Source organism: Octodon degus, unplaced genomic scaffold (assembly GCF_000260255.1).
Source record: "Octodon degus isolate 3935 unplaced genomic scaffold, OctDeg1.0 scaffold00069, whole genome shotgun sequence".
Classification (NCBI taxonomy): Eukaryota; Metazoa; Chordata; class Mammalia; order Rodentia; family Octodontidae; genus Octodon; species Octodon degus.
The window spans coordinates 10068075-10081466 of NW_004524645.1; the positions used below are offsets into that span (position 1 = coordinate 10068075).

Here is a 13392-nt window from a genome sequence, read left to right on the forward strand (position 1 = left end):
TCTCTCTCTCTCTCTCTCTCTCTCTCTCTCTCTCTCTCTCTCTCTCTCTCTGACACGGTCTTACTATGCAGTTCACGCTGGCCCTGAGATCACTTTGTAAACCAGGCTGGTCTCCAACTTGTAACAGTCCTCCTGCCTCAGCCTCCAGAGTTCTGGGATTATAGGCATGTGCCACAATGCTTGGCTTTATACCATCTCTTAAAATATAAGTGATTTATATGTCCTGTCTGTGTTCTATTTTACTGTGTCTACTGTAGGGCCCAGAGGTATTGCAAGGGGGCCCTACATTCCTAACAACCAGCCCCCTGCCTGCTTATTTCCTTCACTTGTTTGTAATTCTTTTTCTGATTTTTTGCCATTATTTTTGAGGAAATAAGCATTTTATTTAAACTAATATTGAAATTTACTTTTGTTATCTGAGATTTCTTCACCTTTTTATGTATTCTGCAGATGCTTACTACATACTCACACTGCTTGGAAGTTGAATAGAGGTGATTTGCTTGGTTTCTTTGTTGATAGGCACCTCTATGTGAAAGGTAAAATTATTTTGTCTTACAAGACAAGAATATTAAAAGAATATGGGTCAGTGAAAGAAAAATAACTCCAGGAAAAAAGGTATCAGAAATAGAAATCAAAGAATGTTTATGGGAAAAGGACACTTATTCCATAATAATTATATTGGTTTGAGTGTTTCGTTAAGACCTGGCCGAATTTATGGATGGCAGGCTATGGGGGAGGGTGAGTGTGTTACACATTGATTTACGGTCATAGAGGTCAGACTACTGATGAATACAAATAAGTGCATTCTGTTTTTGGTGACAGTACTTTTGCTTTTCCTTACAAGGAACGGGGTATTATATTAAAGGCTTATAGGGGCCAGACCTTTCCTGGTAATAGCTAGGAGCCACATTGATTTCATAAACAGGAGCTCCTCTGATTTAAATTCTCAGTTATAGCTTGAAACACCTGATTGAACTCCTGGTCCTAAACAGTACTTTGTGAACCTAGACAAGAGAGTAGTGCTTACTTCTGGTTTATTCCCCAGAACCCTTAGGTCTCAGTTATAGACTAGGTCATCAGCATGGAAGTCTTGTTTCCAGTGGTACCATTTTAGCCCTGAGGTCCTTCCACTTGATCTTAGGTGAGGTCATGCCCCCAATTGCCTGTTCCAAGAACAGTAGTCACTATTGCCTGAGTGCTTACTGGGTTCCTGTGCTCTGCTATTCCCTTTTAGTCCTTCAGCAGTCTTGTATGGTAGGTAGGTCAACCTCCATTAATTTTGAAATACTTGTTAGATGGCTTCTGTGGGTTAGCCACCAATGCCAGAGTAGCATTGAGGACTGCAAACTTGTAGTCAAGGCCCTTATAGTCAAGGCCCTTGCATTCAAGTGGGGATTCAAATCAGATGATCCCATCTATGCATGCATATAACCAAGAAATCCAGCCTTGGCTAGAAAGTGAAGGAAGGCATCCTTAAAGAAGTGAGGCTTTTGAGCTGAGCTGTGAGATCACTTTGTAAACCAGGCTGGTCTTCAGCTTGTAACAATGTTCCAGGTAGAGGTGAGATCCTAGACAAAGGACAAACATTGATCAGGGTTCCTAAGTATGTATGACAGAATCTCCTTTGGACAGTTTAAGCAAATAGGGATTTACAATGGGGGATGTAAGTAGTCTACCAACTCTGTGAAAGAGCTCAAGATCCAAACTGTATTCTTAGCTTTTGGGAACAATCCCCAAACCCCCACGGGTGAGCTAGGATCTGAAAGACCTTAGCCTCTGCCACAGTCAGAGAGCTACAGAATTGGGAAACTGTTGCCATAGCTTCAGGTTCAGTTCCACTCCATATGTAACCGAGGTCAACCAAATGAAGGCTTTGTTCCCTGTGTCTTTCACAATGCAACTGGGTTCTGAATCACATTTCCATGAGCATATTTGCTTAGTGGAACCTGACTTCCATCTGGAATTCTAGCAGTAAAAGTGTTTGGGCAGTGTAGTTTTTGGCTGGCCAGACTGTGCAGTTCATTGTGCTAAGAGATGATAGAATGGAGTTTGAATGAGCCCGTCTGCTGCATATGGCCTGGAGAGTAGAACCATTTGAAGAACTGCAAGAGGATGGCATTACTGGAGCCTGGAGTGGGAAGGAGAGGAGACTAGAGGGTAAGGCAGGGCCCTATAGGCCTTAGAATAGCCTTTTAGGTGAGAAGCTAATGTTTCAGAAATTAACTTGTTCGCGTACAACAACCCCACATTTGAATCTAGGTCTGTTTGCCTCTAGACCTGTGTTCTGTTGTCCCCTTCAGTTAGTAGCCTCACTCTCTAAAGTATTTCTTATATTCAGCCTGAGTTCTCAGTGCATCTGTTTCCCGTGTGACCTCAGCCTTCCTTGAGTGTGAGGGGGAGGACACACCAGAGAAGAGAGACAGCCTTGACCTGACTGCTGAGGACAGGGTGGGAATATCATTGCAGCATTTCTGCAAGTTCCTGGCCTTGTCAAGATCTCCTCTTACTGCTGATTTTTTATTTTCTCCTGGCCTTCTCCTCTCAGTGAAGAGCACAGTCCTAACAGTCTTGAAGGAGAAATGTCCTTGTGGAAGGTAGATGGAAGAATTGGAAATAGTGGTTACTAATAAGTATATTTCTTTCTTTCTTTTTCTTTTCTTCTTTTTTTTTAACAGGATCTGGGATTGCACTCAGGACCCTGTGCTTGCCTGGAAAGTGCTTATTCTACTGAGCTATCTCCCTGGCCCCAAGTATATTTCTTATGTTAATTAAAATAGTGTCAGCACTACATATTGGTGAAAAGATTAAATATCTGCATTGTAGGTTATTTGCTAGATTCTTTCATGATGTAAAACACATGCCAGATGCTGCTTACGTGCAAAAATTATGTAAGAAATAAGATGTGGTATGCTTCTGTAATTTAATAATCTAGCTCAGCAGTCTAAGCGCCTGCCTGACAAGTGCAAGTACCCAGGTTTCACCCTCAGTACTGCATACTGTGCTGACCCCAGAATCTCAGGTGCGCCATGCCAGCCACCGAAACCAGGTGTGGTGGTGCATGCCTGTAATCTCAGTTCTGGGGAGGCTGAGACAGGAGGATCACAACAAGTCTGAGCTGCTTGTGAGACCCTGCAATCAATCAATCAATCAATCAATCAATCAATCAATCAGTCAAAATCTGAAACTACCAAATGATAGAGAAGAGGGTGAAAATGTAGCATAGTCATTTGTATTTCAAGATCAGATTATTAATCTATAAAATTTCTGCAGTGATTTAGACATTGCCAAGGTTCTTTCAGAAAAGGAAGGGATCCAGTTTATAAGATACATGAATAGATAGAAATAACTATACAGCCTGATGATCAATAGTATATACTTTGGATTCAGTTCATATTCACTAGATGTGTGGTCATGGTTAATTACTTCACTTGCCTAATCCCCAGTTTCCTGTTCTGCTAAATGGGAATAATGAGATCTATCTTGCAGAGTTGTGAAGATGAAAACAGATAATGTGCCTTGGGTACTTACGTTGCCTGGCATTGAACAAAGTAATAAGTGTGTATTACTTAGCATTCTTCTATGTCTGTTTTGTAGCAACATTAGGCTCAGAGAGATCCCTACAGTTTGGCAATCAACTGTTCAAGCTAATGAAATTAGACACCTAAATTAATTTGGTGATATGGGGTTAGAGACATCTTTGTAGATATCCTTCTGTGATGAAGAAACTGATAGGGTTAAATTGGTGCTTTAAGATTTAATTGAAATTAACTTCTCTGCAGACAAAGGAGAATTTTATTTTTTTATTTTTATATTAATTTTATTGAGAAAGAAATAGCAATGAGAGTTTCAAAACAGGTTAGTAGGACAGTTACAATAATTAATACATTGCATATTTTTGTCTTCATAGTAGTTATTCATAGTATAGGATGCAGACATATCTATGGAATACCCATCTCTGAAAAAAGTAAACAAAAATGAAGATATAAATGAAGGACCATTTTGTAGTGAAGGACCATTTTGTAGTGAAGAAAAAGAATATATACATAAATGTATATACAAAATAGTGAGATATGCAGCTACTTTCTCTTAGTTCAATGAGAAGAAAGTTTTGAATTAATAGTGTTTAGACAAGATATCATGTCTGTATCTTGTACTATGAAAAACAGAATTTTCTTTTTTTTTTTGGCGGAACCAGGGATTGAACTCAGGCCCTTGCGCTTGCCAGGGAAGCGCTTATTCCACTGAGCCATCTCCCAGGCCCCCATAACCAGAACTTTTTTATTACAAATTCTTGTGAGTTTATAATTATTTCAAAATGAAAAGTAAAAGAAAATTTTAAGCAAAGTTCATTGGTGACACTGATAAATAATAAATGTTAGCTTCAGTCATTATAGGTGGAACTCATATTAACAAGCTTTCTGTCTCCAAATAGGGATCGGCAGTTTGCAAAATCATTTATTTGTTCACACATTCAACAACTATTTATTGAGTGCTTCCTATGTGCTAGGCACTTTCCAGGCACTGGGGATGTGTAGTAATCAGAACAAATTTGCTGCCCTTGTGTGCTTTATATTATAGTGGCAAGAGACAGCATAAACACAGTTTATTGAACATTATATGGAATGGTTTACTGTTAAAACTGCTGAGTCAAGCCATGATTTTCTATCTTTCTTCATTTCTCATTTAACTGTTTCCCTACAGTTTCATCCTTCTTGTCATTTTATTTTATTTTTTTAAATTCTATATCTTCCCTAGGAGTCTCCTTCAGATCTTTGAAAGATGGACTCATTTTAAGCAAACATAGAAAGACTGCTATAAAAATGAATCAACATTCTGCTTATATAAGAATTCTGCATGGACAAACAAATCATATTAAAGAAAAGTATTTGAGCTCAAAGGGGTCTAATGTCATTAGGTCCCCAAATTACAAAATGGAGTTAGTCTCAGACTTCTATCTGCAGTGCAAGACTGGCTGTGCCATTGGAATGGGCCAGATATTTCTTTCCTTTTGGCTTTGCTTAAAGGTTAGATTAGTTGGAGGCATAGCTGCTGTAACAAATATGATGTACATCTTAGTGACTTACCACAGTAGATAGATTTCTCACTCACATAGAAGTTTGGCAGGTGACTTTACTCTTCAAAAGCAGATGTCCTTTTCTCCTGTGACTCTACCATCCATTCAGTGGGCAGGTGGGGCCAAACAGAGATGAATACACAGGGCAGTGGTTCTACCCAGAAATGGTATGGGTCATTGATGCGCACATTACATTGGCTATGACTTAGTCATGTAACTGCATCTAACTACAAAGACGGAGCTGAAAATGTCACTGCTGGCTGAGTAGCCACTCAGTGATACTTACAACAGCGTGGCTTATGGAGGATGTCTACCATAATCACACATATCAGCACTGCTATCATTTGCCTCTATGATGTCTTTTTTCTCAGCCCCATGAATGACCAGTTCCCATGGTATTTCTTTAGGCAGATTAGTATTTGTTTGGGCTGTAGTGTAGTGTAGTCTCACTAGACTGTTTATCCCTTTTCCTTTAGGATAATTGAGTTTTCTCACATCTTTGCTTATGAGATAATGCTTTGATCAGTGATTACCCTATTAGTATATGTATTTCCAAAATATTTTTTGGAAGACAAATGATACATTCACTGTGGGCTTGATATTAGCTCTTGCTCCTCCAAAAGGACGTTGTTGTAAGCTTTCTACCCTCAGGGATGAAATGGCTGGGCTCTAAGATCATAGCGTTTACAGGGTGCCTCTAGGGTGAGATTATATTCTAAGCAGAAGTGTTCTATGGTTGAAACAATATACACATCCTTTGTATGTTCTCCCTGATAATATTTCCTTCCAATTCATATTATTCAGTTTTGGTTGATTTTTAAGGTACTTTGGGAGTAAATGTTACCTTTTGGGATTTTAATAATAGTATTACTTTTTAATGAGCCTTTTGAAGTCTCTTTCACTATGAACAGCCTCTTTCCCCTAGAGATAATAACTTGCAATGTCAAATATTTGCATTTCACTTGAAATAAAACCAAGGGGTTGAATGTTTTAAATACAAGCAAATCTAATTCTTCTGTGACTAGAGAAACTGCATAATGAGCCATATGTGGAAGATCTCTCTCTGTCTGTCTCTTTTCTCAAAAAACACGGGCAGAGCTCAAAATTAGCATTAAGTAGCAAATGTCTCTGCTCATCCAACAAAACCACTAGAGTTAGAGTTGAACCGGGGGTGGGGTAGGGGCTCTTAAGGTGTGTTCAAAACTACAGCTTTTCCTGTCTTTGGTTTCTACTTTAGTGCCCTTAGCTCACAAGTAGCCCTTTTCTCTTAGGTGACTGAATTTTCAGCTCTTTATCCAAAATGATGTGTTGACCATTATGGTCAGTGTTCAGTTGGTTCAGAGGAAATAGTCCCATGCATCTGGACTGTGCAGGAATATGGCTCCTAGTTGCTGACCAAGAGGGTGCTGAGGTATCTGGATGGGTGGCTGTGGTGGTAGCAGCATGGCTTTTCTCCCTCTTCTCCTACTCAAAGCTCTCCTTACTTCTGGGATGCCTTTGCTTCTGGCCCAGGCTGCTGATACACTTGTAGCTGGTCTTCTGGCCTTTAGTCTATACCACTCCAGTCTCCTCATTAAAGTGATCTTTCTGTAACTCACCACTTAAATCTGATCGCCTTGTTTAATACTTACCCGGGGCTCCCTAGTGTCTTCACGGCACAGCCTGAGCCTGTTTTCTCTGGGCCCTGCTGTCTGTCTGGACCAGCTTGAGGAACTCCACTAATATCTATACTGCACTGTCAGCATATTTTGTCTGTATGTGGCCCAGTGCTGCTACTGTCAGGAGATGGCCATTTTCTCTCATGTTTTGATATTTCTGCAAATGCCATTCCTTTGCTTGCCTTGCCTTGCCTTGCCTATCATGTGGCCCTACTCCTCACACTTGCCTGTGTTTGACCTATAGGTCAACACTCTGCTAAATCAGAGTCCTGACCCCATAGTCAGACTTTCTGCCACACTAGGGGTAGGACATGAGAGGCTTTATTTTTAACAACTCCCCAGGTGGTGTTGATGTAGTTGGAGGCCACACTTTGTATAGCAGAGCTGAATAATACCTTAGCCCAATACTTCTCTTACTGTTTTGAAATTTTGTGTGTCTTTTCACCTCATGGAACCTAAGCTTCTTGGGTTGAAGAATATGGTTGCTCATCAGTGTGCCCCTAGTGAGTAAGGACCTGGGATATTTTTGGTGTTCAGTAAATATCTGTTCAGTGAATGAATGAACAGCTAACTGTTTTGCAGTAAAGTTTTACTTTTTTATTTTTTTAACTTGAAATAAAACATTTAATTATGTATACATCCTACAATTTGGATGAACTTCAAGCACATTATGCTATTACAGGAAGCAGATGAAAAAGATCTTATTTTGAATCCTTTTACACAAAATTCTCACAACAGCAATTGCATGAATATGAAAAGTAAATTGATGGTTGCCTAGACCTGAGATAGAAATTGGGAAAAGCTGTAACTTGACCTGAAATTCTTCTTTTGGGTTACAAAAATGTTTCAAATTTAAGATTGTGGTAAGAGTTGTACAATTTGAATAATATATTGATCACTGAAATTTATCCATAATACAAGTTAATATTGTAAACTCTGCATCAGTGAAACTGTTAATTTAGGGCCGGCCAGATAGTTCAGTGGACTAAAGCCCCTGCTTAGATAGAGCACAGAGGCCGGGGTTTGATCACTTGGGTGCCGTGCTGGCCCTGCTTCCAGAGCACACTGAGATGGCAATTGAGACTGGGCATGGTGGCATGCACCTGTAATCCCAGCTCTTGGGAAGCTGAAAACAGGAAGGATCACTATGAGTCTGATCATTCTCTCAGGCTTTCACAGAAAGCAAATTGGTGAAGCAATGGCCGTGACTCATCCACATGGCTGACACTGACAAAGGATCTACTAACTGTGGTACAGAGTTTCAGGGTAAATACTGAGGGGATTTGGCAGTAAAGTTTTGGTCCTGCTTCTCGTAGTGGATCAACTTCCATTTGGAATATTTCAGCTTGGTGATCTTTGGACTATTGTCCACTCCTCTATGTACCTTTATCCTTGAAATACTCAGATACAGGACCTGAGAATTCCTATAAAGATCAGGCCATTGGTTAAATAGAGAAAGTCAAGGACTTCTTTTGTTAGACCTCAGACTTTAAAATATAAAATGTATTCTTAGATTGCTTGTCCCTAAGAAGAACATATTTCCTAACTTATGCAAGCCTGTGAGTAAGTAGACACACTTTTCAGTGTCTGTGATATAGTTGCTAGGGGACTGCATGTGGGATAAAGTAGTTTCCAATATAGCTGTAGCTCTCCATGTGAAAGCCTGGGTGAAGATACCTAAGAATTCTTGAATTATTCAAACTCTTGATATTTACCACTGTTAGCCTAAAGATACAAATTTTAAAAAAGATATTCAAGTCTCTTGATTTATTAAATCAATTTAAAATATGCTTTGATGCCTAAGGGTGATCTCAGAGGTAGAACACTTGCCTAGCATATGTGAGGAGGCCCTGGTTCAATCCTAAACAACATACACATGCATACACATGTGTGCATGCACACATAAACACACACGCTAAAATACATAATGAGAAGCAAGGGAAAAGAGATGGGTATAGTTTAGCACACTTAATGAAAATGATTGAAGGATCATACTGTGTGTAGGTTACATGGTGTTCATGTGCTCTCTCTCTTTGTTGTAGAACCGTTTTGGTCTCTGGGAGTAGAAACTAACTTTCCTTGCAAGCTTAAGTTTTTGGTTTTTTTTTTTTTAAAAAAGGAAGAGAAATTCAAGAAGTGAGAGATAAGGAGTGAGCTGGTAGTCCCCGGAGGTGGAGATCTTGCTGGTTCCTGTTCATTCTACCATTCTGGTACTGGCCTAGCTGCTTTGCCTTTGCCTTGCTGTCTCTTCACCATTCATCAGCTGCCAGCAGCCTTTCTTATTCCTACTCTGTATCGCCTCCCTGGCTACCTCATAGGTACTGCTGGGCTTTGCTTCCAGCCCCTCCTAACTTGAAGTCCCACCTGTCCTTTACATCATGGCCCTGCTATGCATCTGTTCATTTTCTGCTTGTTATCTTTTAATTTCTTATCTACATCTCTAGGAATGAGCATCTGGTCCAAGTTATCTTGCCAGGGAAGAGCTTTCCATGCCAGAGTACTTCCAAGGCATTCTGTGTACGTGCCATGCCTTACTTTGAGTAGGTGAGACCCAATGTGCAACAGACTTGGGTCCACATATGGCTGCTACCTCCACCTCATTAGCACAGTGAGCTGCCCTATGTTGTGGCTGTGGGCATGGGAGATCCATGGAGAGCCTGCTGGGCAGTGGGGCTTGAGGAGTAGGCAGGCTTTAGGGAGGCTGGGAGAAGAAGAAGGGTGTCCTGCGAATAAGGCATAAGATTGAACCCTAAGGATGGAGCTGAGAGTGGGCAAGGAGGAGGCTGGATCACATGGGCCTTGAAGGCCAGGTAGAGGAAATGAACTGTTTTGTTAGGCAACAGATCATCTCTGTAGGCCTTTAGGCGAGGAATCAATTGCCCCCTCCTGTCCATTCCCAATTCCTGCTGTTAAAACAGAGTTGAGATTACTAAGAGGCCACTAATGCTATTCAGGCATGTGGTGACATGAAGAGGAAATAGTGAGCAGGCAGTCACAGTATTGGAGAAAGAGCAAATGCACAATGATATTAGCAAACACTGGACAGGGCAGCTGTGTTACCATGTCAGAAGACTCTTTCCTAGAGGAGAGGCAGCTTCCATTTCAGAAGCAGACAATGAAGTGGGCCAGCACTCAGTGTGCAGCTTCTGTGCCTTTCTTCATGGGAAAGTGAGGAACTGAACTTTTGAATCTTCTCTGCCACTTCATCCTTGCAAACATCCGTCCTGGTCTCTCCTGCCTATGCCTTGCTGGTCAGTTCACTTACTGCAGTACTTTCTGCCAGAGCAGACCTGGAAGACAATGTTTCAATGAGTTTTCCATGGTCCAGTCTGACCAGACATTTACTACAGTCAAGCCAACGCCCTTTCCTCTACTCATTCTGTGTTCTACTTGTGAACCTATCAGCTAGATGGGTTCATGGAGAAGGTGCTTCCAGGGCATAGCTTTAGAATATGGTGGGAGCATTTTGGATGGAAAGTTTTGTGGTTCATCAAGTGCTCAGCTTGTCCTTTTTTTTTGCTTTCTTGTTTGTATAGTATGTTATTAGAACTATAAGTGATTTTTAAAAAAAAGTCAGAAAAATCCACTTAGAAATCTACATATGCAAGAATGCAGCTATGAATAAAGAGATTATAAAAGGAAAGAAGGGCATTATTTGCCGTCTGCAGGGGTTCTTAAACACACATAGGCAACGCCCTTTAGCTTTCTGGGAAAAGGATAATAATATCCCCTGTACCTACCTCTGAAATGTCTCGAGATACTTAAATGAGGTAAAGGTCTGTGAAATGCTTTGTAAGTGTCAAAGCATGCTGTGAATTTGAGGTATTAACTAATGGATGGTGATTCCCTAGACGTTTAAAAATGGTTTGATTTACATTTAGTAGAAACTCAGCTACTATGAAAGTAACACAGTGAGGACTAATGACATATATTGATTCCTAATCACATGGTGTTCAGCTTCTCTGTGACCTTCCTTCTGGCCATCCTGGAGGATCCTGGTTCTTTCTTTGAGGAAAAGCCTCTTCACCGTAAAACCTCCCTCAGCACTTTGGGAAACATCCATCCTTCTGGCAGCGTTTCATGCCCTTCTCCTAAAGCACCCTCAGCCCAAGGTTTCAGTGGTCAAAATGATAGATGTGTTATTGCAAAGATGACATCTCGAGGCTATCTCACAGCCCCAAATTTTATACAGTCTCTTTTTTCCCCCTCCAACATGGTGGTGGTGGGGCAGGCATTCTCTGCAAGCTTTAATTTCCGGAATGGTGTATGGGGTGGTTTCTAGAGAGACTAGTGTGCTCAGAAGCAGGTAGCTTGATGGCTCCTGGGTGGTAATTCCCTGCCCTTACTTAGTTTCCTTTTGTTCTAAAGCGCACCCTCCTGTGTTCACCTCTTGGTGTAGTGGAAGTGGCCCTTTGTACGGAGCCCCTTAGTCTTAAGGTAGATAGGCAAGATGGAACAAAGCCCTGGCTCTTCCTCCCCATGTCGTCATTTCTGTTTCTTTTCCTGAATCCTGATACAGCTTTTGTTTTTTCCTATATGTTTTTTCCTATACTGCTTTCCCCTGTTTTCTAGGCTCTTAAATCTTGGCATTTGACGTGCTCGCCCTCTAGTGGCAGGCCGGATGCACTCCTCGTTACCCTGCTCATTGTGATACCGTGGCATCTGTTCTCACTGCTCAGCTCTGTTACTAATTACAGTCTCCCCAGCTATACACATGGAAAGACAGGGTCAGTGACCTTGACTTGCCACCCAAGTAGGACCTAAGGATATTGGATTTGAATTGGCATTTTTGACTTCTGTATTTATACAACATGAATGCAACAGACAAAAAGAAATTGTGTGGTTATAACTGTTCTAATAGGCTTTAATTATGGTTTAAAAAGAATCTGAATTAATTTTTTGTCTACTCAGCTGAAGTAGAAGAAATCAAAATGTTGTGAATAGTTTCTGATGAGAATGATTGGTTTATGCTGCATCACATTGGAAAATTTTTTATCATTTACCAAGTATTCAATATTTCATGCACAGTCCTGTTAACAACTTTGAGGACTAAGGGAAAAACTGTGAACAGCTTGATGTCTACCCTTCAGTTTATGTTTCAGTTACATTTTAGTTATGATACAGAGACATTTGTCCCCTTGGGGAAAAATTAAGTATAATTAAGTATACTAATAATTTTTATTAGTATTTAAATTTTCTGTTTCAACTCACTAACAGCAGGTGCTCTGAGAACTTCCTTTTTATTTTTAAAGTCCTTTTCAGTGGAGAGAGAACTGCAAGATAACAGCAGCAGTTACCCAGATGAGCCCTGGAGGATAACCGAAGAACAGCGGGAATACTACGTCAATCAGTTCCGGTCCCTTCAGCCAGACCCCAGTTCCTTCATTTCAGGTGAGGACGTGGGGTCCTTGGACACTGATCTCAGACAAGTAATGGTAGCATCTTGAGAAGATAGCTTATACAAAGTGAATGCCAACCTTCTGGGGTTTCAGTTTGTTTTCCTCTGCGGTGGGATTTCTCATTAAATAGAAATCACGCAGAATAAAAGATGGCAATGACATTGGGAAAATAATGTTGCTGTTTCAGAAGGGTAAATGGGAATTTGGGAGAACCTGGTCTAGACCCTGCAACTTACTAGCTAGAGCAGTTCTTGGAATGGTAAATTATAGCTCCAAAGGGGGATGGGGGTTAAGCTGCTTATTCTTTATATTACAGCCAGAGCAGGGACAGAACGGAGTCTTCTAAGGACTTGGTATCACAAGTCTCCTTGTATCTTACACACCCTAGAAGGTTAAACTCAGGCTCATTTTCTTTGGCTCAAATCTTTCTCTTCTGTTTTTTCTGAGATAAGTTAAAATGTGGGAAGAAAATTAGGCAGCATTTTTCCTCATGTCGGTCCTTCTGGGATGTCTTCAGATCTATATATTCCTGTAGAGTTCTCATGTAAAATTCAATTGAATTCCTGTGTATGCCTGCTTTTTACCAGGCTGAAGCTTAAACAAACAGTGAAATAGCAGAGTCTGCAGGAAAATTCACACAACTTTCTATACTTCAATTTTGAAGAATAACCGTGTGTTCTTGATAGCTGTAACCTGACACATTGAAGAGTGATGTAACACTAGTTTTCTTCTTTAAAATAAGTTGTGGGATTGAGATATATAAATAAATGGAAACATCATTCTCTGATTGGTGGTTCATCAAGTGCTCAGCTTGTCCTTTTTTTTTGCTTTCTTGTTTGTATAGTATGTTATTAGAACTATAAGTGATTTTTGAAAAAAAAGTCAGAAAAATCCACTTAGAAATCTACATATGCAAGAATGCAGCTATGAATAAAGAGATTATAAAAGGAAAGAAGGGCATTATTTGCCGTCTGCAGGGGTTCTTAAACACACATAGGCAACGCCCTTTAGCTTTCTGGGAAAAGGATAATAATATCCCCTGTACCTACCTCTGAAATGTCTCGAGATACTTAAATGAGGTAAAGGTCTGTGAAATGCTTTGTAAGTGTCAAAGCATGCTGTGAATTTGAGGTATTAACTAATGGATGGTGATTCCCTAGACGTTTAAAAATGGTTTGATTTACATTTAGTAGAAACTCAGCTACTATGAAAGTAACACAGTGAGGACTAATGACATATATTGATTCCTAATCACATGGTG

The 13392-nt window shown here is 40.3% G+C and overlaps 1 protein-coding gene across 6 annotated transcripts in view; it reads left to right on the forward strand.

Moving 5' to 3' along the window:
* The window catches only part of Reps2 (RALBP1 associated Eps domain containing 2), a 287616-nt gene that overhangs the window by 125304 nt on the left and 148920 nt on the right, over positions 1 to 13392 (forward strand). For all 6 annotated transcript variants that reach the window (XM_004635084.2, XM_023719539.1, XM_023719537.1 and 3 more), the window contains exon 6: positions 11985 to 12123. In XM_004635084.2, the coding sequence (XP_004635141.1) occupies positions 11985 to 12123 (139 nt within the window). The remainder of the gene's footprint in view (positions 1 to 11984; positions 12124 to 13392) is intronic.